A 27,957-nucleotide genomic window follows, 5' to 3' on the forward strand; every position below is an offset into this window, starting at 1 on the left:
CAAAGAGACGGGAGGTCAAGGCGGACGGAGTAAGAAATAATAATCTGTAAGAGTTTAACGCTCTTTGATTCGTAGCTTTTCATTCCTAGTTGGTCAGTTCACTTCATTGTGCTCGGATGACTGTTAAATTGCGCGAGAAAGCAAAATCTTTGTTATTACGCTTTTACTTTTTGCGTTCGATGCTCGCTTTATTTGGGTTGTTAGATGCTTAACGTACTAGGTCTAAATTCTAGTGTTTATCACTAGTTTTTATTTAGCTTTAGCGAGGGATAAACAATAATGGCTTGGGTGCCGTTTTGAGTGTTTTTATTTGGAAGAGCCAAAAAAAGGAAATTTTGGCCTAACGTATTTTGTTTCAACTGTTTGATTTACTGTTGACCCACCGTTTATTCCGGAAGAAAACACGCGAAGCGCTTATTTTCTTCAAGAGAAAACTTTATCGTACATCTTTGCTTTATTTCTTTGTAATGTAATTACATAAAACAGAAGCCAAATAACATATTGTAGTTTCTCTAAGAAGGGTAACCTAGTTTAGAAATTTTTTTTTCCTTTTGTTTACCGTACAATGCTTTACAATAGGGGTCATTCGCAAATTACGTGAATTTAAGTCGGATTGCACCCATAAGTCAGTCCTCTTTTATCGTTAATGCACCAGAGCGCCATTTAGATAATCTATTTATTAATGTTGTTAATTACATAGAGTAAAGATAACCGTAATTTAATTACTGAAAATATTATTTTTTAAGTTATAAAAGTAAATAGATTTTATTAAATTATTTCATAATTTATAAATAAACCACACCATTGTGTATTTATTTTTTAACGAGGCTCTATTTATCTGGGATAGACGGAGCTGTTGACAAACCAACATAAAATTACGGGTGGGAGAAGACAATCGTTTCTATTACTGATATAGCGTTGTAATCTAACCTTCTAAAATATGAAAAACCGTGCCTCGACATCTTAAAGGGAAATGGCCAAGCTTTTCCAAATATGGCCTTATTTCCGTGTCAAAAGATTAACAAGACTTTCAATATACTAACACGTACCTTTTTTTGGCTTGAAAAATAGCTTTTGGCCCAAAAAGATGAAACGAAAAATAACGCCAGGTGTTTGGGTTTGAATTTTCGCCGCCATCTTAGGGGCTGCCGCCAGCGCCCCTAACCCCGTATGATCGATTTGCGAACTATCCTAACTTTTAAAATCGCCCAATTTAGGCTTAAGACTCTTATAACTGGAACGCGCCGCGCGTGCGAAACAAATTTTTTGCGTCTTCAGCAGTGAGCACTTCTACGTTGTTTTTCTGTCTCGCCGACTTCTCACCAGGTGTCGCGGCGGACGTGCGCTTTTCGATTTCCCGAAATTTCTTTATTATATTAAAAATTAAACACTCAATATTTTTTGATGCGGTTTTCTCCATAAATTTTAGTTTTTAATGGGCTATAGGTCTATCTAACTGGTTAAAGCTTGACCGTTCCCCTTTAAGTGTTTACGCTCGTACTTGGTTTTTGGGGGGAAACGTTTCGCAATTTTATCGGAAGGAGCGCTGGCGGGTGATGCAAACAGCATTAGTTTATTCGTGATAGGATAAACGCTAAGGAGTCGAATCTGCCTTTGATTTTATATGACACACGAGACAACTAACGCCTGATAACAATATTTATTACACGAGCGAGTGTCGAAAACGTTTTCCACCTAGGAGCAACAAACACTCCACACCACACAAGGAGAACGCAACCCGACAAAAGTCGTGCATTTTCTCGCGTACATTTTTCATTGGCTAGACGCATATTCGCCTGCTGCCGTCGGAAGGGGAAAATTCTGAAATTGTCTTTCTGTAAAACGTTCAGCGTAAAGGCTCGTCCAATGAAATTTGTACACAACCCTGCGTTAGCGTGTTTAAAGGCTAGCTGCGTTCTCCTTGTGTTTGTTGCTCCTAGGTGGAAGGCACAATTCGTCAGTCAAGTAAGCCAAAACATGTAGAGCTACAGTTTATTCCACCAAAAGTCTTTTACTATTGAAAGTCATCTACGCTATAAAAATTGAACATGTACCTTTACCGGTAAATAGCAGAATGCTCAAAATTTACCCCTTACTAATATAAAATACATTCCGAAACGAGATTTACATAGGAATTGTTTTTATATATTTACTATTCGATCGAAAACTATGCGACTTAGGCCTACACATGATTAAATGAACACATAAAAATTAATTTCCTTTAAACTCGTTTTTATACTAACAAAATTGTTTAATATTTTACATGATAAATAGCAATTTATTCTATAGAAGAATATTCTTAGATATATATTATATCAGGGTTTATATATTATATCAGGGTGACCACTGAAAAACCCCAAAAAATTTGTAGGAATATAGGAATTTCAACAGTCGATTTATAGGAGAGTATAGCAGTATTATCTTTGATAATATAGGAACATATGGGAAAATTTGCATAAATAAAATTTAAATTTGTTTTAATATAAAAGGAACTTCTTTTAAGCAGACGACGATATTATTAATTCCGTTCAGTATAGTTCTTTGGAGAAGTAGTTTACATTTTATCAAAGGGATTTAGTACATTGAGCGGCATCTGTATTACGAAAAGCGAATTAGACACGCGGGAAATTCGAAAAAACCACGCGAAATACAAAATAATATCTAATTGTAGGAAAATATAGGAAAAATGGTTAAATTATAGGAAAAATGGTCACCCTGTTATATATATATTTCTGGTTACATTTAAAGCTGGAAGCTAGTTTAAATTAAATGAAATGAAATCTAGACAACGAAATTTTTAAAGTTTCCAATTGAATTAGTTTTGCCATGGCAACCGAAAATGTTTTCGACAACACAGTATGTATATTTTCCCATTGAAAATGACATGGGAATCTGAGCACTTCTAAAAAATAATAATAATAATTCTAATTAAACTTATTAATTTTGATCAAATTCAAACAACTAAATTCTATTTTATTAATTTTGATAAAATTCATTTATTACCGTCGATTTGGCGATTAGTTGGTAAATACAACTTTTAATTTTTATATTTCGCTTTTGTCCATTTTTACCGATTCTGATCAATTTTGATCAAATTGACCAAAATTCATCAAAATATCATAAAATTAATTTCATTTGTCAATTTTGATCTATTTTTTTGGTTTTTAAAATTTTCACAGGGGGGAGCGCTCAGATTCCCATGTTATTTTCAATGGGAAAATATACATACTGTGTTGTCAAAAACATTTTCAGTTGCCATGGCAAAACTAATGTCCACTGCAACTTTTCCTTTGGTGAAATTTCATGTTACCATAAGGTCTACATACCCACCTAGTTTCAACAAAATCGGTGATTATCACCTCGGGTAGTCTCCTCGTTAGTGGGAACTCCTATCAGGAGCGGTCTTACCATCCCTTGGCCTCCGTTTTCATAAACGTGTGTGGGAGGCTCCACTATTCGATACATCTATCACGTGGTTGCCCGCCCATGCATCCATTGACAGGGACAAAGCCCGGCTACACTCGATCAGTTCTGCAGACTTTGGCTGCTGGTTTAATGCCGTTCCTTCGGTTGGGCTCCGAAAGATGTGTCTCGCACGCTTGCAACCATGGTTTGAGTTGCAAAAGAAGCTTTGGTCGGCTTTCGTGCCAGAGTGCCGTCAATGCCTTACGAAAACGCCACCTCAAATCTGCTGGTGTTCCGGCTATCTTGGAACCCCCCGGTTTGTCGCGAGAGGACGGGATGTCCTTGGTCCCTTGATCTGGGATTTTACACGCACCGACCCACTAGCCCCATCTTCCTTGTCGTCTTCCTCTTCAGCTCCACTCTGGTCAGCAGCCCAGAGGGTTGGGAAAATTGGTTTCTTTTCACTGCGGTCACCATCGAAACTCTCGTATCTTTCGGGTGGGATGGTCTGGCCTGGATCTATTCCATCTGCGGAATAATGTGTACTCCACTTTGAAGGATCCGGGTGGACTATGTTAGTTTGGTAGAACATCTAAGAACACCATTAGCCGACTGAAAAACTAACTAGTCTTTTTACTTGTTTAAATATCGAGAGAAAATGAGACGACTATACAGGGTGTTTTTTTTTGCTGGAAAAGGTGATTTTTTAAAAAACTATGTTTTCTAGAAATTTGAAATTTGTATTGTACATTATACGTGCCGGGGGACACTTTCTACCAAAATTGCATCTGAATCGATAAATATTTTCACGTTTTTTGAAAATTTAAATTTTAACCGCTAGGTGCTATAAGAAAATTGTCAATGAGAAAATTGTAGAGCGTCACCGAAAACGTACAAATAGCGTTGACTGAAAAAATATGACTTGAAAAAGTGACAGGCTGGGCAAGCTAAAATACCTTTTTTTGAATTACATTGGGAGAGTAGTGTAACTTTATGAAAGTCAGAAATTTGTTAATCTGGTGTTTAATGCAATAAACACCGCTGTAAAATCAAGGCGAAGAAGGTTGTAGGGAGTTTTATACTCAAAACCTTGCGTCGCCCTCCTAGCCTTAAGGAGACCCAGCGACCCAGCCTACAATGGTGAGTTTGATCATGGGCCAATGGTTTGATCCTCCCTCCCGCGTAACCTCCGGGGTTAGCGAGTTTGAAAAGGGATGTTTAGGGGATATTTGCTTAAACATTAAATTGAGAGTTGCCATTACACGAAATTCAAAATTAATTATTAACATTTAATTAAAGAAGGTAAACCAAATAAAAACAATTACAAACACTAAACACATACTAAATAAAACACTTAACAATATGACATTTAAATAACAAATGATGGCCACACCCACCCTCCTTATTTTAAAATTCCTTTTTTACGGTCCGGATTGGTGGTCCATGTTGTTCGGAGTCTTTAACCGCACCTCTTGATGCCAACGATCCCGCACACATACGCGGCAGCCTCCCCGTAATTGGGTACAACTAATCGAAGCCTTACTTTGGTCATTTCTGACCGAGAACTTCTCTAGTTCCGCGAGACCGTAACGGTACCCGCACTTGCGGTCGAAAATCCCGCGGCTTCACTGATTTCCGCCACCTCGCATTTTTTAAAGGCCGTTCCCGGGACAACTTAGAGAGTCTTCGACCTTATCGAATACAGGTGAGACCCAAGCCAGGTCTGACCAAAAGGGCGCGAACACCCTGGTTTTGTTCGTGGCCCAAGTCACGTGGCTCACGAGGCGCGCACATTCCCTCCAATCAGAGGAGCCGGACCTTAAATCGTGGCCGGACCCAACCAATCGCCAGAAAAGCGTATTCACGCTTATTTAATTTCTTTTCCCACGAGCGGGACACCTCAAAGGGTCAGCCGTAGCGTCCCCAATAAATCAAGGTTTGCAATTATGTCAAGCATGGCCCCGTCGAGACGCCAGGCATGTATCACACTTCACTTAAAACTATTTTTAAAAATATAACACAAAAAGGAGAAATACTCCGAATAAGATAATTGGCAACCCTCAATTCGGACTTGTTGTAAAATAAACTGTGGGAAAAAGAGAAAGGGTTTTAGGGGGTTCGCGGTGAATTGTTCGTATAGTAGGGGGACTCGCTAATCCCGAAGATGGATGTACGGAGAGAGATAAAATAACGAAGGGGGAATTTAGGCTACCTCTGGCCACAAGGTCACCTTTTTCAACCCCCCCTCACATAGTGACCGTCCGAAGCGCGGCGCGGTCACTTCAATGAGAACAGTCAGGGCTAAGAATAACTTCTCACGGGTCCCCCTGATGGTGACGACCAGCATCCCCATCAGGTGGCCCAAAATTACCCCAGCCCGTAAGCTTTCTTGGAAACGACAAGGTCAAATTCTGACTAACGTGGGAAAGAAAACAGTATTACCGAGTAAAAATTAAATTGGGCTTCTGAATTAACTAACATTAATATATTACTAAAATTGGTCGCTACAAGGTATTACACGATTTAATTTCGTAGGATGAAAAATGCGGATTTTTTAAAAAAAAAGACATTTTATTTATCTACTTACAAACAAAATTTATAAGTACGTTTCGAAAATACCACCTTCGGCTGCGATGCAGGCTTGTGCGCGAACAATCATATTGTCGAAGGCGGCTTTAATCATTTACGGGGTTACTTCCCGGCAAGCGCTTACAATTCGTTGACGCAGCTCTTCAAGGGTGTCAACCGGAGTGGCGTGCACCTTGTCCTTGACGAAGCCCCAAAGAAAGAAATCGAACGGAGTCAGATCGGGTGACCTTGCTGGCCAGTGTACGGGACCGTTTCTCCCTATCCATCGTTGTGGAAATTCGTTGTTTAGGTAATCTCTCACGGCTCTGTGGTAATGAGGCGGGGCATCGTCTTACTGAAACGACAGTCTTGCTCGTTGCGCCAACGGCAGTTCCTCAAGTTGTTGTTCTAGCTCATTTCTCAAGAAATCTAAATAACTCTGGCCATTTAGATTTTGTGGTAAGAATACTGGACCAATTAACCGGTTTCCAACAAGACCAATCCAAACATTCAAGCGCCCAAATTGAAATTGGTGACGGTGTTCATATCCCCAGTGTGGATTTGTGTCTTCCCAAACATAATTATTTTGGTGATTGTAAGGGCCGTCTCTTGCAAATGAGGATTCATCCGAGACTAGCATGTTGCGGAGGAATTGTGGGTCGTCGTGCACGGAATTTAGCAGCCAGTTGCAAAAATCCAGCCGCTGTTGAGCGTCTCCATCTCGTAAACCGTGGCGAAGCGTTGCTCTGTAAGGATGGTACTTATGACTATGTAAAATTTCCCAAATGCGAGTTTTACTGCAAGCCAAATCCTAACTCGCCGCGGCACAACTACTACGTGGGTATGCGGCAAAATAGGCTAAAACGGTGATTTCAAAGTCCAAATCCCGCTGACCAGGCCCACGAAACCGAGATTGTACGTTACCATACTGGTGAAAGTCATTTACAGCTAGCCTTACAGTAGTTATGGATGGTCTTCTATCTGGATGTCGTTGCTCAAAGATGTCACTCACTAGTCGTAGATTTCTTCCACCTTCCGCGTAGTAAATGGCCACTAGTTCCGTACGATCAGCTCTGAAATATTAAGGCATGATAGTTAAGATTGATTACGATAATAATGTTACTCAGTTTGTATTACAGTTATTTAAATACTAAATAAATTTAAGGTTTTTACTGACCTTTAAACCTGTGGTCCATTTATCTTCTCGCCTATCAGGGTTAAAATAGGTTTCGAATACAACTAGATGCAAACACAGGCCTATTAGATTAAAAAACTAATAGGAAAAGTCAATAGCTAAATGAGCCAGATTGTGGTTTCAAAAAGAGTGCCACGCCTCATAACCCCCGAAATGTGAAATACTGTATTTCAAAACGATGAATAGGGTGAAACGGTACGGAACATTGGCCAGCAAGGTCGCCAGATCTTACGTAATTTAAATCGCCATTAATTAATTTAATTTCTTCGCCATTGTCTCCCCGATTTTTCAGCGTTGTTTATTGCATTAAACACCAGATTAACAAATTTCTGACTTTCATAAAGTTACACTACTCTCCCAATGTAATTAAAAAAAAAAAGTTATTTTAGCTTGCCCAACTTGTCACTTTTTCAAGTCGTATTTTTTCAGTGAAAAAGACGTCTATTTTTTTCGCGCCAACACTATTTGTACGTTATCGGTGACGCTCTACAATTTTCTCATTGACAATTTTCTTATAGCACCTAGCGGTTAAAATTTAAATTTAGATTCAATTTTGGTAGAAAGTGTCCCCCGGCACGTATAATGTACAGTACAAATTTCAACTTTCTAGAAAACATAGTTTTTGAAAAAAATCACTTTTTCGAGCTAAAAAAAACACCCTGTATATTAAATGAAATAACTACTTTATTTACAATAAAATGCTCATCCGGAGCTTGGTTATAAAGAACGGGGCTGGGGGGCGGCGGGTAAACTCGGATTCGGACTCGTTCTCCCTTCCAAAAAATATTTTATTTTATAAATCTGGTCAGGAATTTGAGAAATGTTCGGGGTCGGAAGTTAGAGCGTCGTGGCTGGACGGGAACGGTTGGCGGTGTTGGCGTCTGAACGGCATTGGCTGGCGGCAGCTGTGACTGGACGGAACCGCTGGAGGCGGTTGTGGCTGGACGGGAGTGCCCATTACATTACCCGTTCTATAAGTCAACCTAACACTAAAGACATAGTATAGGACATGCTGTAGTATAACAGTCGTTCAAATGAGCAGTCGGCCAAATGAGTAGTCGGACAAATGGGCTGCTTATTTGGCCGACCAGAATTTCGGCTAAAAGAGTAGTCGGCCATATGTTCTGCTCATTTGGCCGACTGAAAAGTCGACCAAATGAGCTGTCAGCCAAATGGGCATTCGGACATATGAGCAGTCGGCCAAATGAAAAGTCGGCCAAATGAGGAGTCGACCAAATGCACCCGCACCCCACCCCACAATACTAAAATTTAGGAGGATTCAAGCTAACCTGGAGTGGTCGTCTCAAGTTTAAGGCGGATCAGTAAAAAATTAACGGAGATAACAAGTATCGCCATCTATCGTAGAACTTTTACACTTTTAATCGTCTTTCGTCTGCAAGTTTTTCTGTTCGCGTATTTCTAGTTTCGTGTTTTTAGTAGGAATAGACAATGAACATTTAGTTTATTATCTTTTTCCCATTCTTACCACAGTTACCAGGTTTATATGTGGGGTGGCGGAGTGGTTAGTACTTTCGCCTCGCAGCAAGAGGAGCCGGGTTCGATCCCAGCTTGTGGCACTGGGTGAAAACTCGGAACAACTCCTTCCGCGTTGAGTTTGCAAGTTCTCTCCCCACTGGTTTAAGGGGTTTTCCCCCGAGTTCTTCGGTTTCCCCTTCCATAAAACTTGTTGAGGTTAACGGTAATAGTTAGTGTAGGGAGCTGTTGGCTCGATCTCGTGGCATGCAGGGCTTGCCACCACCCTCCTACGCATTGTAACCCGGCCACCTGAATTAAGGGCTTCAAAAGTCGCATGATGACTTAGGCCTAAGGTGGTGCCTTGGGTATTAGCCTAGCTGATTATTATTTATTTTTTATTATTTAAGTATGGGATAAAAAATTGGATACTTATGGCACCTGGAGTCACTACGACAATTATCATAGCAACAGTATCTTCCCATTATATTCCTAGCAAATGTAATTCAAAATTAAGAAAATCCCATACATTTTTATAGAAAGGCATTTACATTGAATTAAAATAAGCGTTGAATAATCTTACGAGAAATAACCAACACCATAGGTCGTCGGATCGGGGAAGCAAGTTGCAACTCAGCCTCTGTGGTGTTGTTCCAAACGATTTCCGGAACGTACTTCCTCCAACAACGTTGCCAGTTCCTGAAACTCAAGTTATCGTACACAGCAAAAAAAAAATATCAAAACGTATTTTAGTATCATACATTTTCCAAACGCACTAAATACGTTAAAATAAATCCAAAACATATTTTCGTACTAAACATTTGAAAACGTATTAAAATAGTACAAATGTACCGCTCGTAACAAAAACAATACACACAATCCTTCTAATGTGTTAAGTTTGTTTGAGCTATACACTGCAACCTGCAACGCCGGTATCACAACCAAAATATATCCACGGTCACACATATAAACATATTTACACTTATTTGTTGAGTGTCACACTTATTTCTTCTAGTAATTTATTAGTTACTTCTGATCACACTTATTTTTTCTAGTAACTTATTAGTTACTTCTGATCACATTTATTAGTTACTTTTGATCACACTTATTAGTTACTTCTGATCACATTTATTAGTTACTTTTGATCACACTTATTAGTTACTTCTGATCACATTTATAAGTTACTTTGGATCACACTTATTTGTTACTTCTGGTCATACGCCGAAGACTAGGCCGATCAGTGTCATACTTAATTGTTACTTCTGCTCATACGTTGAAAGCGCGGCCCACTCTGAACGGCCTTGAAAAACGCCAGAGGGAAACGGGCGCGTAGACCTCTATAAACACGCGGATTTACAATGTTGGAAATTGCGGGGGTCCGTATACGCTGCCCAAAAAACCTTACTTAGAATTAAATTTAAGGAACGTATTTGCAATTCTAGGTTAAGTGTAAGCCACAGCTATTCAAAAATATAACTCTCATGAAAATTGGACTTAAATATGTAGATTTTTAGGCGAAAATATTAAACCACCAAAATTGGGGTCCCGTAAATTACCCTGAAAACTATACTTAAATTTAATATATACTGATATAACCGAAGTTATAGGTCCGCTGAATCCTAACCTATCCAATAATATTTTTTTAACGTTATCGGACTTAATTTTAAACAAAATATCTACACATAAAGGAAATCACCGAAAATAGTAAATTGGGCAAATTCCCAACTTCTTGGGCTCCGATTTGAATACTTTATGAAAGGCTTTCAATGGTAATGTCTGTACATCCGAACGAGATATCATTGACACGCCTAGCCCTAACCGTTGAAGAGGTATGCGTGACACGGCGGCATCGGCGGCATCGGCGGCAACGGCTACACTGTACGTGAGACTAATACACACAAATCCTTAGGATTGTGTGTAAAAAACACGTTCTCTCTGAGTGACTCGCATGGAGATTGTTTGTACTCCCTGCCTTAATTAAAGGGACTTTCAAGTGGGTGTGAGAGGGTGTGAGGGGTCGAAAGTCGATTCAAAAAACCGCCACTGAAACGACATCTAAACGATGTCATAGTCATTTTCCTTAAGTATAAATAAATAAATACATTCATGGTATTACACTGATAGAAATGTATATTCTTCAATAATCCCAGTTGAATCTACTTATGAAAGAAACGCTCGTTTTCTCAAATAAATCTAAGCGCGCAAAACGTATAATCTACGCGCCAAGAAATCGAATTTGTAATCACTACTCCCACCACTATCTGGGTTAAAATTCCCATCCAAAGTTTGAAAGAGGATTACTAGAGCGTCGCGAGCGCCGCGCTTCGTCGTCGAATGGAACTATTTTATTTATAACCGGGAGTACAGCGCCTCTTTGACAAATACCTCGGTTCAGTATCCTCATTCCATCCTTAGCTTCCTCTTTCCCCCAAAACTAAAGAACCCAATTACGTAAAAATAAAAAAGCGGAAAAAAGTAGAAGTCCCGGAGCTAAGGAGAGGGAACTCCGAAATGAGATGAGAGATAGAAAAGAGAAATAAAAAAGATGTATATTCACGGAGGATTAAATTCGACCCAGAAACAAGACGCTTTTTACGGTACTTTTCTCCATCGCGGGCGTTCGTCTATGGATCGGCGCTAGCTCAACCGTAACCGAAACAGATCCCCTCCTCCTCTCTGACTTTCTTGTATTTTAAAGAATATAGGTGAACTGTCGGGAGTACAGGGTGTCGAATTTTTCAACGTGCCAAGACAATTATAGTTTTTTTAAAGACTTATTTCTTTGACCGAGCTAGGGGTCCTTAAAGCAAACGGCGAGTGTTTTTCGATTTATAAACTATTTTATATCTTACCAATGAAATAAACAGGTGCAATTCAAATCAAATGAATTTTAAATACCGGTGTGTGGTCTCTGTTACCGGTACACCGCGCTTTAAACCAATATTGTTTAGGTAAAACGTATCAGATGATTCCGTGTTTAAATTAATTTGGTTTTTTAAATCAATAATATTAAAATATCAAGTGAGGGGCTCAAAACGCTTCGTTAAATTTCAAACATCGCGTACTTTTTTGGTGGATCAACTCATCGAACTTTTATTCACACGAACCAACTAGTTGACTCAACTCAAGTTGACGCATCTAGTTTGGTCAAAATGTTGGCTCGTGTGAAAAGGCCTTAAGAAGGCGCCACCTCCAACTTAGTAAAATCTCGAAGCGCACACTCAAACGCTACTAACTACGCGCGAGGCAGTGATTTCGAATTTATTGTACGAGACCTACATGTATATTGCTTAAAACACAGGTATGCCTAGCGTTACGTGGCGCCATCGCACGCCGAGAGAGCGTAACTAGACCTCTTATTAAATTAATTTGGAAATTATTTCTTACATTGAAAAATATCTCCCTACGACATACGTGAAACATTGGATTAATAATAGAAGCTAACGCTTCCTGGATATGACACTTACTCAAAAACGCGGCTCACAAAAGCCAATGGGCGACCCCAGCGCGCCTAGTGGGAATTTTAAGAAGCACAGCGGACAAACAAGGAGCACGTGCATACGCGAACAAACACGTTTTGAGAAAGGCTTAGGAAAAGGTAATTGTTTTACGTTTTTCATATAAGCACGGTCAGCGCATCTTGAATCACTTTTACATTTAGGTGTTTCACACCCATTAAAAAAATTGATTGTATAACCAATAAAACCTTAATTTTTGCTTTCATTTAAAAAAACTAAGAGCAAGGGATTTCAAACCCTTGGCTTTTCAAACTACAAATCGCTTGCTTACAATATTGGCTCCTGATTTGCTAAAGACTCGCGCATGCGTCGCGAAAACCGGAAAGGTAACATTTTAAAGGAAGTCGTCCAAACCCCCCTTTTTTTCGTCCCCTTCTTTCACTGGCTTATGTGAGCCAAACCAAAATCATCTACCAAAGGCAAGAGTGTCATATCCAGGAAGCGTTAGCTTCTATTATTAATCCAAGGTGAAACAGTGAAAAATTAAATTTTACTCACTAATTCTTAATTTAGGGCGATCGCGAAAACACGCCATAAAATATCCATTTTCAGTTTGTTTCCTGGTTAGGTATTGTGAGCATCACCCTGTACTTGCAAGAAAGAAAACATCGGTGGTAATCCCTGTCGGTGTCCCCCGGGGGATGTAGGGACTCGGGTGGGCGGAACTAAGTCTTCTGTCCCGCGCCTGTTCTTTTTCTCGGGGACGCATCGATTTCCACGCGGGCCATGGCATCCTCTTTATCTGGCTTTCTTCAATATTTGACACGGGCTCTTTCCCTATTGACCCTTGAAATTGGGGGATTACTCGATACCTATTTTGCCTCAGGTAAATTATCTCACTTTCGGGCCATCCCTGCCGCCGCCGAATGGATTTTTTAAGAGGCTCTTTGCTGGGCTCAATTTACTCGTGAAAATTGGATAGTCAATGATATACCGCCTCCAGACCCAGCGCTTCCTACCCTCTCCGCCCGTCGAAGAAGAACCACCCGCTTTCCGAAGAGTTGCTTACTACATGGTTGAGTTCAGATCTAAGAATCGAGGCGGTTAGGCGTACTCCTGCATTTTAAATAATTCAAATTGAAATCGCTGAAATGAAATTCAAATCGTTTGAAATGGTGTGCCACAATCCTGGCATAAAAGCTGGTGTGTCTATGTATCAGATTGCGTGGTTGGTATATCAGCTGCTGTGTCTATATATCAGATTTAGGGGGCAATATCAGATTGCGTGGTTGGTATATCAGCTGCTGTGTCTATATATCAGATTTAGGGGGGCAATATCAGATTGCGTGGTTGGTATATCAGCTGCTGTGTCTATATATCAGATTTAGGGGGGCAATACCAGATTGCGTGGTTGGTATATCAGCTGCTGTGTCTATATATCAGATTTAGTGGGAAATATCAGATTGCGTGGTTGGTATATCAGCTGCTGTGTCTAAATATCAGATTGTGTGGTTGGTATATCAGCTGCTGTGTCTATATATCAGATTTAGTGGGCAATATCAGATTGCGTGGTTGGTATATCAGCTGCTGTGTCTATATATCAGATTTAGGGGGGCAATATCAGATTGCGTGGTTGGTATATCAGCTGCTGTGTCTATATATCAGATTTAGGGGGGCAATATCAGATTGCGTGGTTGGTATATCAGCTGCTGTGTCTATATATCAGATTTAGGGGGGCAATATCAGATTGCGTGGTTTTTTATCAGCTGCTGTGTCTATATATCAGATTTAGGGGGGCAATATCAGATTGCGTGGTTGGTATATCAGCTGCTGTGTCTATATATCAGATTTAGGGGGGCAATATCTGATTGCGTGGTTGGTATATCAGCTGCTGTGTCTATATATCAGATTTAGGGGGGCAATATCAGATTGCGTGGTTGGTATATCAGCTGCTGTGTCTATATATCAGATTTAGGGGGGCAATATCAGATTGCGTGGTTGGTATATCAGCTGCTGTGTCTATATATCAGATTTAGGGGGGCAATATCAGATTGCGTGGTTTTTTATCAGCTGCTGTGTCTATATATCAGATTTAGGGGGGCAATATCAGATTGCGTGGTTTTTTATCAGCTGCTGTGTCTATATATCAGATTTAAGGGGGCAATATCAGATTGCGTGGTTGGTATATCAGCTGCTGTGTCTATATATCAGATTTAGGGGGGCAATATCAGATTGCGTGGTTTTTTATCAGCTGCTGTGTCTATATATCAGATTTAGGGGGGCAATATCAGATTGCGTGGTTTTTTATCAGCTGCTGTGTCTATATATCAGATTTAGGGGGGCAATATCAGATTGCGTGGTTGGTATATCAGCTGCTGTGTCTATATATCAGATTTAGGGGGGCAATATCAGATTGCGTGGTTGGTATATCAGCTGCTGTGTCTATATATCAGATTTAGGGGGGCAATATCAGATTGCGTGGTTGGTATATCAGCTGCTGTGTCTAATTTTAAGATAGTGTGGTTGGCATAATAGCTGGTGTGGCTGGTATATTAGCTGGTTTAGGTAGAATATCAGCTGGTGTGGGTAGTATATCAGCTAGTGTGTCTAAATATCAGCTAGTGTGTCTAAATATCAGATGGAGTGGTTGGCATAATAGCTGGTGTGGCTGGTAGATCAGCTGGTATGTCAATATATTAGATGTTGTGATTGGTATAACAGCTGTTGTGACTGGCCGAGCAGCTGGAGTGGTCGGTAGATCATCTAATGTATCAGCTGATATTTCTGATGTTTCAGCCAGAATATCAGTTGCAAAATTAGCGGGGTTCTCCATAAACTGGTATATCGCCTTATATCTTTCGAATTTTCGCAGGCGGTGCTGATATATTAGCTAAATACATGGGTTGTATATTTGATTATTTATACATAATATATATTTAGTGTAAATGCTTCTTGATAAACTGTCACAACGAATTCTATTCTTCCATTGAAAAAGGTTTCTATTTTAACCCTTGTAGTCATTTTACTGTTTATATTTTGGTCTTGCATATGACAGTTTAGTCGAGAAAAACACTTTCTCGTTAAGAAAAAAACTAGGTATCGATAAGGAGCGACCGCCTCAAAAGTTTAAAAATATTTGGAAAAGTTTAAGGGCGCTTTCGCACTAGACGGAAAATATGACGGAATAACGGTGATAAAGCCAGAATTCATTCTACCACTAACGTCCAAATTTTCGCGGCTAATATGTCTTCGACCGCGAACGCGGCTTAAAGTGGAGAGGAGAGTGCAGGCTGCTCGTAGAAAGACGACCCTAGTACCGTAGCGCGCGTACTGGCCACCTTGCCCCGGACGAAATGTATATATTTCTCATTTAAATGTTGCTGCTCTTTCCGTTGTCATGGTAACGGTCCTGGCAATCTGCCAAGGATGACTTCCATCCGGGCTTCTCTCTCTCTCTCTCTCTCTCGCTACTCGTGATGTCTATGGGAGAAGCGCGACTCGAATATTGATAAAGCTCTCAGACAAAGCACGTATTTTTCGTACAAAATTTAAGATGCACAATTTCATAAACTGGTACGGGGTAACGATTGCTTATGTTGTTTAACGAATAAGACTTCACTCGAAAGAGAACAATGCGAACATAAATGACCAATTGAAGTAAAAAATAATGAAGTTGCTTATAATTTTAAAAGTATATTTTTAAATACATCAGTTGTATATTTTTATAGTTTCATTGGTCGTTATCTGGAAAATATTCGATTTAGAAAGACATTTTTGCCGGGATGTGTTAAATCATATTTGGACGATTTAAATTTTATCGCGATTGTTGAAAATGGCAAATATTATACTTATAGCGTTATACAATATTCAGCTTGAAGGACGTTCTTAATCTTATTATTCTTTGTTAAAGACGAATCCGCGTGCGCGGTTCAAATTTAAATAGGTCTAAATTAATTTCGTCAGTAAGAGCCACTCTTTATTAAATTAAACAATCCCAGTTTTAATGAATGCCTAGACTTCAAAACCGGATTACGAATTCATTTCGGCAAATTAAGCGGCAGATAACAATGCTTGAGTTTTGGTCGCTGGGTTTTGGTGGTGCCATAAGGAAAGACGGTTACTGGCAGCTAGGAGCAACAAACACATGGAGAACGCGGTTAGCCTTTAAACACGCTAAGGCAGTGTTGTGTACAAATTTCATTGGACGAACCTTTACACTGAACGTTTTACGGAAAGGGGGAAGACAATTTCCGAATTTTTCCCTTCCGACAGCAGCGGGCGCTAAAGCAATGAAAACTGTACACAAGAAGTTCTTGTCAAGAATGACTTTTGACGGGTTGCGTTCTCCTTGCGTGGGGTGCTGTGTTTGTTGCTCCTAGCTGGCAGGTTGATGAAGTCGGTGACTTTATCGCGGTGATTATAATACAGGGTGAAAGCTAACGAATGTTTCTTCCGCAGGTAGCTGCGCACCAAAGATGCCGGTGTCCTGGGTAGGGTGGATTGTCGTTCTATTTTTTTCTGTCAAAACGCTACGAGCTAGCATCTTCGAGCACGAAGACAACACAATTATGAAGTAAGACCTCCCTTCTGCCGGAATATCCGTACACCAAGAACGCGTAGAATTCACTAAGAATTATGCACGATTACATGGTCCCCTGTTGCCACGAATGGAAACGCCCTAAAACTATGTTGGTAGCGCCATCTGGAGAAAGCGAAAGTGCTAATAAATATTCAAAAATGGGGAATTAGTTTGTTAATTTGCATTGTCTTACTGAAGTATTATAAACTATAATTATGAAATAATAACAATAAATAATAATAATAAAGCATAATTTATAGACTCCATTTTCCAAAACTATATAAAAAATGCAGGCACTAGAGGACGCCAATCAATTCCTTGAGTTTGAGTCGCGAGCATTTAATATTTTCATAGTTCTTAGGTACTTCTACCGGTTCTTGGTACACGGAAACGTCCAACAATAGATTGGTTTCTATTTATACAACTAATTAGCCTTTTCAGTAGCGGCCAACGCAAGAAGCTCGCAGACGATTTGCTATTACAAAACACTTCTACTTAGTAAATGATGAGCTTCTCGCGGTGACCGCTATGTGGCTCTCATGTATACTGAAAAGGCTAATTAAGAGTAGAAATGTAAAATGTAGCTATGACGTCGCGAGACAGAGCTTTATTAGTATAGTTTTCGTAGATTTGAAAATGTAAGAGACGGTGACGTATAGGAGCTACTCTAAAACAAGAAAGCAACATTACTTTGAAGAAAACCATCTTAAGATTAATTTTCTTTTCTTAATTGCAGATTTCCAAACGAATCCGATAAGCAGATATTGGATATTTTACTAAACTCTACAAGATATGATCGTAGGGATAGACCTCGCGGTAAGTCAATCCAAAACATTGTTCTTCTTAATTATCTCATCGAAGTTCACGAGTTTTTCCCTAATAAAAGTGCTCTAAAACCATCTAAGTTAAAGGGACTCATGATGATTTAAAATATTTAACCCTTACCTAGCTATGTGGGGTGGTGGAGTGGTTAGCACTTTCGCCTCGCAGCAAGAGGAGCCGGGTTCGATCTCACCTTGTGGCCCAGTAACTCGGAACAACTCCTTCCGCGTTGAGTTTGCAAGCTCTCTCCCCACAGGTTTAAGGGGTTTTGCCCCGAGTTCTTCGGTTTCCCCTTCCATAAAAAACTTGTGGAGGTTAACGGTAATAGTTAGTGTAGGGAGCTGTTGGCTCGCGTGGCATGAAGGGCTTGCCACCCTCCTCCTACGCATTGTAACTCGGCCACCTGAACTAATGGCTTTAAAAGTCGCTCGATTTAGGCCTAAGGTGGTGCCTTGGGTGTTAGCCTAGCTGGTTATTATTATTATTTTATTATGCAATTGATCAATATATAGAATTTTTACCGTGAAACTAGTGAAATTTTAACCATCCTGAGTCCCTTTAAGCTTGATTCGGATCGGCCCTGAACTGTCACGTTGATCATCCTTAACTTTGAATTAAACTCGCTCCTTTCGAAAACCCCATATTACGGGAATGGCAACGTATGGTTGCGGGAAAGTTGTTGTTACGGTTCGGTTAGTTTCCGCGACGCAGAATTTTGCTAAAATTAGCCCATTCACGCTTCTTTGCCCTAAAAGAAACGGATTATACGCCGACGTGGATGTAGTTAAGATTCGCCTTATTCCTGTCCACGGTTACTCCATACTTAAGGCGATCGGTGCTTGCCCCGGAGTCACGGTTCCCGAAGAAGCTGTATCCGATGTTGCGGTAAACGTCTATCGAGACCGTTCAGGGCTGGGGCTAAGTGAGTCGAAGCTTTTGTACGCGTTCTTCTTCGCGCGGAGCGTCTTGAGATGGAGAAGAGTAAAGCCTAGTTCCCACTTAGCGAAAAAAAAACAATTTTCGCGCTGAAAATTGACGCTCGCGAATAAAATTTGCGATTTTTTTCAAATTCGCCGCTAAAGTCGCGTCTCCGCGGTATCTAGCGAATGTTCTATTTTTTGACGTCCACACCTTGGCGATAAAAAGCTTAAACCAATCAGAAAACGCGTTCCCTAGATCTCTTCCGCTCCCGTCCGTCACTTATTAAGCCTAGGTCTTTAGAAAAGCGGCTCAGCCAACTTGACCAAGATACTGAAGTAAAGGTAATTATCTCACGAATAGAATCGTTTATTTATTGAAATTATCAACAGGAACATCCATTTGGTTCATTTTGAACTGATGTTATATGTTAGGCCTAAAACATTACTAAAAACCCGCCCGAGTTGTTTTCAGCGTTTTTAAATTTTCGCCCTATAAAGTGAGAACCGCTTCCCCAGCGACCGAAAAAAAACGAGTCTTTTTTCGTTGCGCGAAAATTTTATTCTTCTCGAAAATTCGCCAAGTGGGAACTAGCCTTAAACCGTCCCGGCAGCACGTTCTCGCCCGCCATAATGAGATTCGAAGGCTAAGTGCGCCCCTCTGTATGATAGCGATGGAGGATTTTCATCGACAGCTCTTCGCCGATTATGTAAAATAGCGGCTCTGCGGGTTTAATCTAAATGACCAACATTCGAGAACCAATATAGATTTTGTTTCCAAGGGAACCGACATCCACGCCTTCCTGGAAGGTCGGAAAGGGAAAGTTTGTAAACATTCGCTACTTAACGTAAGCCGCTTATGCCAAGCGTGGTGGAATTAATTTTAGGTGATTAAATGGAATGTAACCTGCAAAGCAACCTTTACGGAAGACCCTGCAATTTGAAAAAATTTCCCGTACAGTGGCGCCAAACATTTTTAAAGTCAAAGGCAAGAACGGCCAGAGCTGCAAACTTTGGTGTTCCTTACCAGTGTGAGAAATAAGGAACTATCACAGGCCAATCGCTTCACTTGGGTGGGTCAAGAATAGATAATTTGACCATAAATTATGAAAGCCTGATTTTGAAGGTTAAAAATGGTAAGTGGCCAGTGGACAGTTTTTTAATTAAACTATACCTATAGCTCTACTGGCCACAGGTCCCGTTTAAAAAAATTCCTTATTTCTCATCCTGTTCCACACCTGAGGTTATATTCCCTCGAAGCAGCTACAAAATAGTACAGATTCTTTACTTGAATTCTTACATGGTTCAAGGACATAGCGCGGTCCGTGAAATGTACTAGCATGTGTAACTCGAAAATTTGTTCGTGGGAAGTGACGTAAATTACATCACTTCTAAATCCGTTACGAAAAAACTTTATAGATGAAAAATTGAAGTAATGAAGCGAATTTTGAAACTTCGCCAAAATTCCTCATCCGATTCTGGCTTTGGAATTTTACAGTTTAGTAGCATCGTGCATCGCGATCACGAGCTTTTTGCTTCCATGGTAACTTTTTCAATAGCACATTAACGGGGTTTTCCCCAGAGTTCTTCGGTTTCCCCCTTCCATAAAAACTTGTAGAGGTTAACAGTAATAGTTAGTGTAGGGAGCTGTTGACTCGCGTGGCATGAAGGGCTTGCCATCACCCCCTTCGGATAATGGAATTTAAAAGCTGAGTTGGGCCTATGGTGGATTATTTTGATTATTTGGGGCTAAAATAAGGATTTTTTTGAACTGCCCAAAAAGGATGACGAATATTTTAACAAAATTATGAGATAAAAAAAGGTTGTAAATAAGTAACTTAGTTCAGCAAAATTGGCTGCGTTTGTCGATATGTACCGGAAATAGTGCTCGGAATTGTTTATTCATTATCCACAAAATTTCCGATTTATTTAACAAAAGTTGGTAAAAAGAATATAATTTTAACTTATTTATGTTTTTTACGCAACCAAGCATTTATTTGAATTAAAATGGTATTTATTTAAATAATTGTTTGTTTTGTTTAAATAATAGGCTTATCCACTTTCGATTTTTTAAACATTTTACAATTATTATTTAAATATTGGTTATTTAAATAAATATTATATTAATATCGCCGAACTTATTTTATCCATGGATAAAAGTTAATCGAACGCCGACCTCTAACCGGAAAGACCCTTCGATCAGCTATTTCAAATTTTTCATACCTTTTTGCGATTAATTCTCGATAAATAGCATTGTCCTAGTCCAATTTTAGAACTGCCCACTATTTCAATAATCAATGATTATAACCGACTTGTTTAATTTCAGAAACAACATTGGTTAACGTGAGTGTACTACTATTAACCCTATCATCTCCGGACGAGTCTAGTCTAGTAAGTGCGCTCCTGTAGTGTTGATTCCCTTCTCGCCTGTTGAGCGTCTTTGTCTTTGGTGTAGAAATACGAGGTGGAGTTCCTGATGCATCAGCAGTGGACGGATCCGCGCCTTCGTTTCAATGACTCTGGCCGGCATCGCTACTTGAACGGCATCACGCACGCCGATCTAATCTGGCTTCCAGACACTTACTTCATCAAGCACGGGGAGTTCAAGTCCCCTTTGCTTCCCGTCCACCTCGCCCTGCGGATCTACCGGAACGGTACCGTCCAATATTCCATGAGGTAACCGCCTCAACATTTACCTTACTCGATTTCCTACCTTATTGAAATTAACCTTGTCAAGTTAAATCGGTATCGAGAAATTCCGTGGTTGAAGTAACCTAGTAAGGACGCTTCTGGTTATGGGTGACAAAGTAATCATCTTGATCAAAAGAAAATGTGTAATTCTTAATTATTATACTATAGTGAGTTGCAGGCTAAGAAAGACAAAATATATAGTACAATCGGCGCAAGGATGCCTCAGATCGTTTCTGGTCATTACACCGCGCGAAATTTGAATTTGGACATTTTACGGTCAAATTCGAATTTTGCTCTTTTTGTCGTCTTTTAGCGCCATCTAGAGACCGAAATTGGAATCTTTATCTTTTAATTTCATAATTGTGGTGGCGAGCAAATTTAGAAGATAAGGCATTCCTATCATTCTTAAATATAAAATAGTATGTATAATTATTTAATTTTGTAAATTTATTTCTACGTCTTACCAGTTAAATCGGCAGTTTCTTTTAAAATAGTTACCACGCTTTCTTGGGGGTAACGTTGTATTAATGAGCTATAGACGTTTAAAATTATATTTTTCTCTTTACTTGTTAACAATAAACCTTTATCATGCTTTTTATAGTAACCTCTTGGGCTATTTAAAATATTTGGAGCTTCAATTATCGAACCTTCTTTAGCTGCATTCAGTAATTAAACTCATGACAACATGAAATTAAAAAATAGATTCCAATTTCGGTTCCTAGATGGCGCGAAAAAACGATGAAACTCACGAAATTTGAAATTGACTGTAAAGTGGTCAAATTTAAATTACGCGCGGTCGACTGGCCGGAAATGGTCTGAGGTATCCTTGCGCCGACTGTACTATATATTTTGTCTTTCTTAGCCTGCAACTCACTATAGGTGGTTTTTTTCGCCTGTTCTGGGTTTTTTGAGCAGGTTAAAAAGTGTAGCCATATGACGTCATTTTACTTCCATTCTGTCTTGACAAAAAAAACGAGTTGGAGTAAGAAGGGAGTAGTTAAAGGTTAAAGGTTATTTACTAAAAGCTTGCCTCATGTGAAGAGGTCTAAACGAGTCATGTTTTCGTTTAAGCAGACGACAAAGCTAGATTACTCCCTCTACACCTCCTTTCAAGGAGGAGTAAAAAGTGTAACCTTAGAGCTCTGGAACAAGCGAACAAAATTCGGAACAGGGTAAATCTTACCCCGAGAACAGGCGAATAAAACGTTTTAGGGTAAAAAGTTTACACTTTTTGTCCTCGGACAAGCGACAAAAAACCACCTACTGACTAAACTGGTTTCATACTTGACACTGAATTATGACCTTGGAGTGTAAAACCAGCTCTTTAAAGAGATTATGTATCATTTTGCCTCGTTTAAATCTTAAGATTACCAATAATTGTAGAATTTGGTCTTTAATTGTTTTCCTTCTAGGAGCAACTAACACAAGGAGAACGCGGCTAACCTTAAACACGCTAACGCAGTCTTGTGTACAAATTTCATTGGACAAACCTTTAAGTTAAACGTTTTACGGAAAGGGGGGAGACAAATTCCAAATTTTCCCCTTGCAACGGCAGAAGGCGCTAAAGCGTATAACCAATGAATAATGTAAACAAGAAAATACACAACTTTTGTCGGGTTGCGTTCTCCTTGCGTTTGCTGCTCCTAGGTTAAACTCTGTAGAGGTTCTTAACATTTATTGTTCATTTTGTATCCATGGTCGCAGGAGGCATATGGCCCTCAACTGTCAAGGCAATCTTAAAATATTCCCGTTCGACAATCCAAAGTGTCCTTTCGCTATAGAAATAAGTAAGTTTTTTTCGATAAACTTACACCTTTTACGCCAGAATAACCCCTTTAAACTTATAAAAATAGACCTTGGCTTAGGCTTAGAACCTTTAGGTCGTCCTTTTTTAGAAGATTGAATGAAAACGAGGTTGGTGGGGGACGTCTGCCCATTCATTTCTTTCTTTCACCTTGTCGGGGTTTTTCCCCTTTTAAAAAAGCGAAGCGATATCGGAGACGAGTTCGTCAAACAAGATTGAGTTTATCCACGCCGCCTCGTTTGACAAGGACTCGTGTCCCTCTTCTCCATTACTTCGTAACGTTCCCAAGTCAAACATTTTAACGACATTGGCCCCGTTTGGATATTCGATGGGAACGCGGATGGCGGACTAAAACGCTTTCTGACAACTCTTTCCACTTTCAATTTCGCGTTCCAGCTTTCGTTACTGCGCCTATAAATGGTTTTTTTTGGTAAACAAATTCTTTTCTTCCCTCTGGGTGCTTCAAAATCGCGCGAAATGAGCCATTGGTTCGCCGCGCTCCGTCATTTTACGTTTCTTAAAGTAAACATTTTTTGTCGCCATACGAGTGTTTAGGGATGCGCTCACGTCTTTAAAATTTAGGTGGAGCCATGGACACTGTATCTCTACGGTGGAGCCGTGGTAGAGCGTCACAGAGAGTGACTTTTATCACCGTATTGCGAAATACTAGAGCAGTGGTTCCCAAACTTTTTGAATGGCGGAACCCTATTGTATCTGAAAAAATTCGCGAAAATCTGAGTTTTGTTTTTTTTTATAGCGAAAAAACCCCCGGATTTAATTTTTTAAATAAAGTTCAACTATTTATTAGCGTAGAGGTTAAGGGTAATAGTAAGTGTAGAGAGCTGTTGGCTCGCGTGTCATGAATTGCTTGCCACCACCCTCCTACGCATTGTAACCCGGCCACCTATATTAATAGCTTTAAAAGTCGCTCTATATGACTTAGGTCTAAGGTGGTACCTTGGGTATTAGCCTAGCTGATTATTATTATTATTACTTTCGGTTATATTTTTCACATTTTTCTATTTAAATAAACAATGCATACGTTTTACGTGTTACAAATTTAAGCCCCATGGGTTATTAGCACTTTATATTTTCCCAAATAGTTCCGCAAAACCCCTGGAACCAAGACGCGGAACCCTAGGGCTCCGCTGTACATAGTTTGGGAAACACTGTACTAGAGCATTTTCGAACTGGAATCTGCATGTGCCATTTCTAACGCGATTTTGGTTAAATAAAAACGATTGAATGTTTGTCCAAATCGCTTCATTTTTGGCGTTGTTTTAATATAGAACCAAATACAAAAAAAGTAAAATATTAGGCGTCATGAAATTCTACGTGAAAAATGTTGGTGGGGTCACTCCTTCATGGCTACCCCCGTGAGAATCTCAAATTTAGTTCATCTAGTTGAATTTTACTTCCCTTTTCACTAACCTATTAGTGGTACCTCTGCCAGTAAAGGCTGGTTTTCACTTGGGCAAAAACGCCACAGCGGTGAGCGTCAACGTAAAAATATTGCATTAGGCCTAACGGGAATTTTTCGCGTCGACGTTCTTCTTAAAGCGATACACTTACCGTCGGGTTCGGTCCATAGTTTTTAAAACACTTACCCCTAAATTAGACGTTTTTAGAGCCCATTGAATAACGTTTGTTTGACTGAATTTCCGTAATCCACAGTTTCCCACGAAGAAAACGAAGTCAAATTAGACTGGTCAAAAACTGAGCCGGAGATTAGCAAAGCCAGTAACATAAGATACCACAATGCATACCTGGTGAAGAATACTACGGGAGTTTGCGACGCTGCACACACGTGGAGAGGTAACTCGTTCTTTCAAATAATAACGGCTTTTTTCCCAAAAAAACCAATACACCTGGATTGCTAAGCTCTAGGCGTAAATGTTTTGAAAAACCTTACGCGTGTTTCTACGCGTATTTTACCTTCATTATGAACTTTTCTTAAAATTCAATGTTAGATTTTGTAGGCTTATTTATGTCATAAGTAACATATAAAAGATAAGTATGACCATCAAGACTTTGCCCTAGTGTCTGAATATGCCCAAGGCGAAATTAACTAAGGACGATAATATACCGCTCAGTTTGGTTGCAGGTCCAAGTCAAATCTGGCTGTCAGTGTAGAAGAAAGGTTCGGAAAGAAAATTAGCATTAAATCAATATTTATTTTTATTATGTTACTTATGTTCATACGCATTTGTTTGTAGTTTTTCACCCGCTAAACGATTTTGACAATAGATTAGTTAAGTTCACGCAATGAATTACGTGTAGGACTGTAAAACTTAGCTTTTCTGCACGTGCATACAATACATAATCTCCTACTAACCTACCTAAGTTAATTTAAGTTGGTATCTTTTCATCTGTTCTCTGACTAAAAGTGTTCTCTTTTTACCCTAAAACGTTTTATGAGAATTACTCCGGCCCGTAAACTATACGCTTGTTCCGGAGTATTAGAGCTACTCTATTAAGATTAATGTAAATCGGATTTGGTCGTCTGCTAGCCAGAATTAGTTAGTTAAAAACTTGTTGAGGTTAACGGTAATAGTTAGTGTAGGGAGCTGTTGGCTCGTACGCGTGGCATGCAGGGCTTGCCACCACCCTCCTACGTATTGTAACACGGCCACCTGAATTAATGGCTTCAAAAGTCGCTTGATGACTTAGGCCTAAGGTGGTGCCGCCTTGGGTATTAGCCTAGCTTATTATTATTATTATTATTATTTAATTTATCTGGTGAAAAGGCCACAGGCAGCCATTTTGGAAAAATGTTTTTACTCCGACTCAAAATATTCGCCACTGCACAGAATCGGAGTAAAATGACGTCATAGCGTTACTTTGAAATCTCGGAACAAGCGAAAAGAAAGCACCTGTAATTGACAAATGTCGGGCGTTGATTGCGAAACAGAACTAAACAAGTGTTCCGCGTTTCTCGTTCGCAGGTAACTACAGTTGTTTGAGAGTTCTGCTGGTGTTCACGCGCGACAAGTCATTCTACTTCAGCACGGTCTTCGTTCCGGGCATGGTGTTGGTGACCAGCTCGTTCATCAGTTTTTGGCTGGACATCAACGCGGTGCCGGCGCGCGTGATGATCGGAGTGACCACTATGTTGAACTTTTGTACTACGACCAACAGCTTTCGGTCGACGCTGCCTGTCGTGTCGAACCTGACGGCGATGAATCTCTGGGACGGCGTCTGCATGTTCTTCATCTACGCTTCCATGCTGGAGTTCATCTGCGTCAACTACCTCTTTCGGAAATGGCCCCACGGCCCCGGGGGCACGCGCCCACCCTCGGCCGCCGCCAACAAGCAGGAACAGATTGTCATCGACCCGTCGCCGGCCTTGCCCACCTCCAGGTGCCAGTCGGCTCTTTCGCAAGTAAGACAACTTCGTCGTCCTTCTTACCAATGTTTCTGGCATCTAGGAGCGACAAACGCGGCACCTCACGCGAGGATAATGCAACCCGTCAAAAGTCGTGCATTATCATTGGTTAGACCATTTAGCGCCCGCTGCCGTCGGAAGGGGGAAATTCGGAAATTGTCTTCCCCCTTTCCGTAAATAGTTCATCGTAAAGGTTCGTCCAATGAAATTTGTACGCAACACTGCGTTAGCGTGTTTAAAGGCTAGCCGCGTTCTCCTTGCGTTTGTTGCTCCTAGCTGGCATTCACTGTACCGAACGCAGAGGCGTGTATTGCATGCTGTACTCTGATACGAAATGCTTTTTATATCGCGCATGAACACAGTTTTATTTTGAGTCTGCGGATTTTTAATATTTAGAACGAACATTGTGTTTTATTTTATGATTTGTATATTTTTGTTTCAAACGTGACTCGCTATTGCCATTGCTCCAAATATTATTTGTCATGGCTTGATACCGTATGTTACAAGTTCGCATGGTCGTAGTAATACTTTTTCATCGTGCATTTAGAACTATTAAGTTTAAAAATAAAACACACTGATACTAATTCTGTAAATTCTGTAAAACATATTGTATTCCTTACCATTCCATCATGTCATCGTGTTGGTAATGGCTTGAATATCTTCGCATGTAGTAGCTAGACCTTGAGTGCATTTTGTCAATGCAGCTGCTCTCAGTAGTTCTGATTCTTTTCTTAATACCCGCATGGTTTCATAAGTTTTATTCCGTAGTATTTTGGTTTTATAAAGAATTGTTTGTGGTTAGTTTTTGGCTTTCTTGGAACAAAGCGGTCTCCACAAACTTCTCTTACGTTCTAAAATATAATGATTTCATTTTACTTTCCATCGGTTTGGTAATTGCACTCAAACTTTGATTGTTTTTGGTTTGGCAACCATACCATTTTTTTTTAATGGGTGATATCAGAAGTTAATAAGATATCTCTTAGGAGAGAAGTATTCACCCAGGCTATTAATATGAAACGTGTACCTATACCGGCTCGACGTAGATCGTAATAGGCGTTAATTACCCTCCAAATTGCGGCACAAACGTTATAGTCCAAGAGCCCATAACAAAATAAGCATGTGATGAGGTACACGATGGGTCAAGGTATTTTTTAAATAGGTTAGTGATTTGTAACAAAGAACTTTGTCTTACGGGTCAAAGTGGGGGCTTTCCGGAAATACGAACCACATGACGTCACTTCCGGTGACCTTGAAAATTGATATGACCTGATATTGGTATCATTCGATTGGTCTCAACGTGCTCTTACCAAATATCGCTAAATTAACCTTCAAATCTGTACCAAACGGCATATAAGACTAAAAAAAGTAATTTTGTCTTATACATGTAAATTTGGGAGTGCCTCGAAATTAGTTTTTTAATCTTACACGCCTCTTGGTTCAGATTTGAAGGTTAATTTAGCGATATTTGGTAAGAGCACGTTGAGACCAATCGAATGATACCAATATCAGGTCATATCAATTTTCAAGGTCACCTTCACGTGGTTCGTATTTCCGGAAAGCCCCCACTTTAACCCGTAAGACAAACAGTTCTTTGTTACAAATCACTAACCTAATTAAAAATACCTTGACCCATCGTGTACCTCATCACAAGCTTATTTTG

At 39.9% G+C, this 27,957-nt stretch overlaps 1 protein-coding gene across 1 annotated transcript in view; it reads left to right on the forward strand.

Annotated features, from left to right (window-relative positions):
* Positions 1 to 27,957, forward strand: part of pHCl-1 (pH-sensitive chloride channel 1) — a 137,036-nt gene that overhangs the window by 106,889 nt on the left and 2,190 nt on the right. The window contains exons 3-9 of the mRNA XM_090164325.1: positions 16,558 to 16,672; positions 17,415 to 17,494; positions 20,744 to 20,808; positions 20,873 to 21,093; positions 22,813 to 22,895; positions 24,587 to 24,727; positions 25,858 to 26,294. Coding sequence (XP_090020451.1) covers positions 16,575 to 16,672; positions 17,415 to 17,494; positions 20,744 to 20,808; positions 20,873 to 21,093; positions 22,813 to 22,895; positions 24,587 to 24,727; positions 25,858 to 26,294 — 1,125 coding nt within the window. The 5' untranslated portion in view covers positions 16,558 to 16,574. The remainder of the gene's footprint in view (positions 1 to 16,557; positions 16,673 to 17,414; positions 17,495 to 20,743; positions 20,809 to 20,872; positions 21,094 to 22,812; positions 22,896 to 24,586; positions 24,728 to 25,857; positions 26,295 to 27,957) is intronic.

Source organism: Leiobunum rupestre, chromosome 11, assembly GCF_980474605.1.
Source record: "Leiobunum rupestre chromosome 11, qqLeiRupe1.1.hap1, whole genome shotgun sequence".
Taxonomy (NCBI): Eukaryota; Metazoa; Arthropoda; class Arachnida; order Opiliones; family Sclerosomatidae; genus Leiobunum; species Leiobunum rupestre.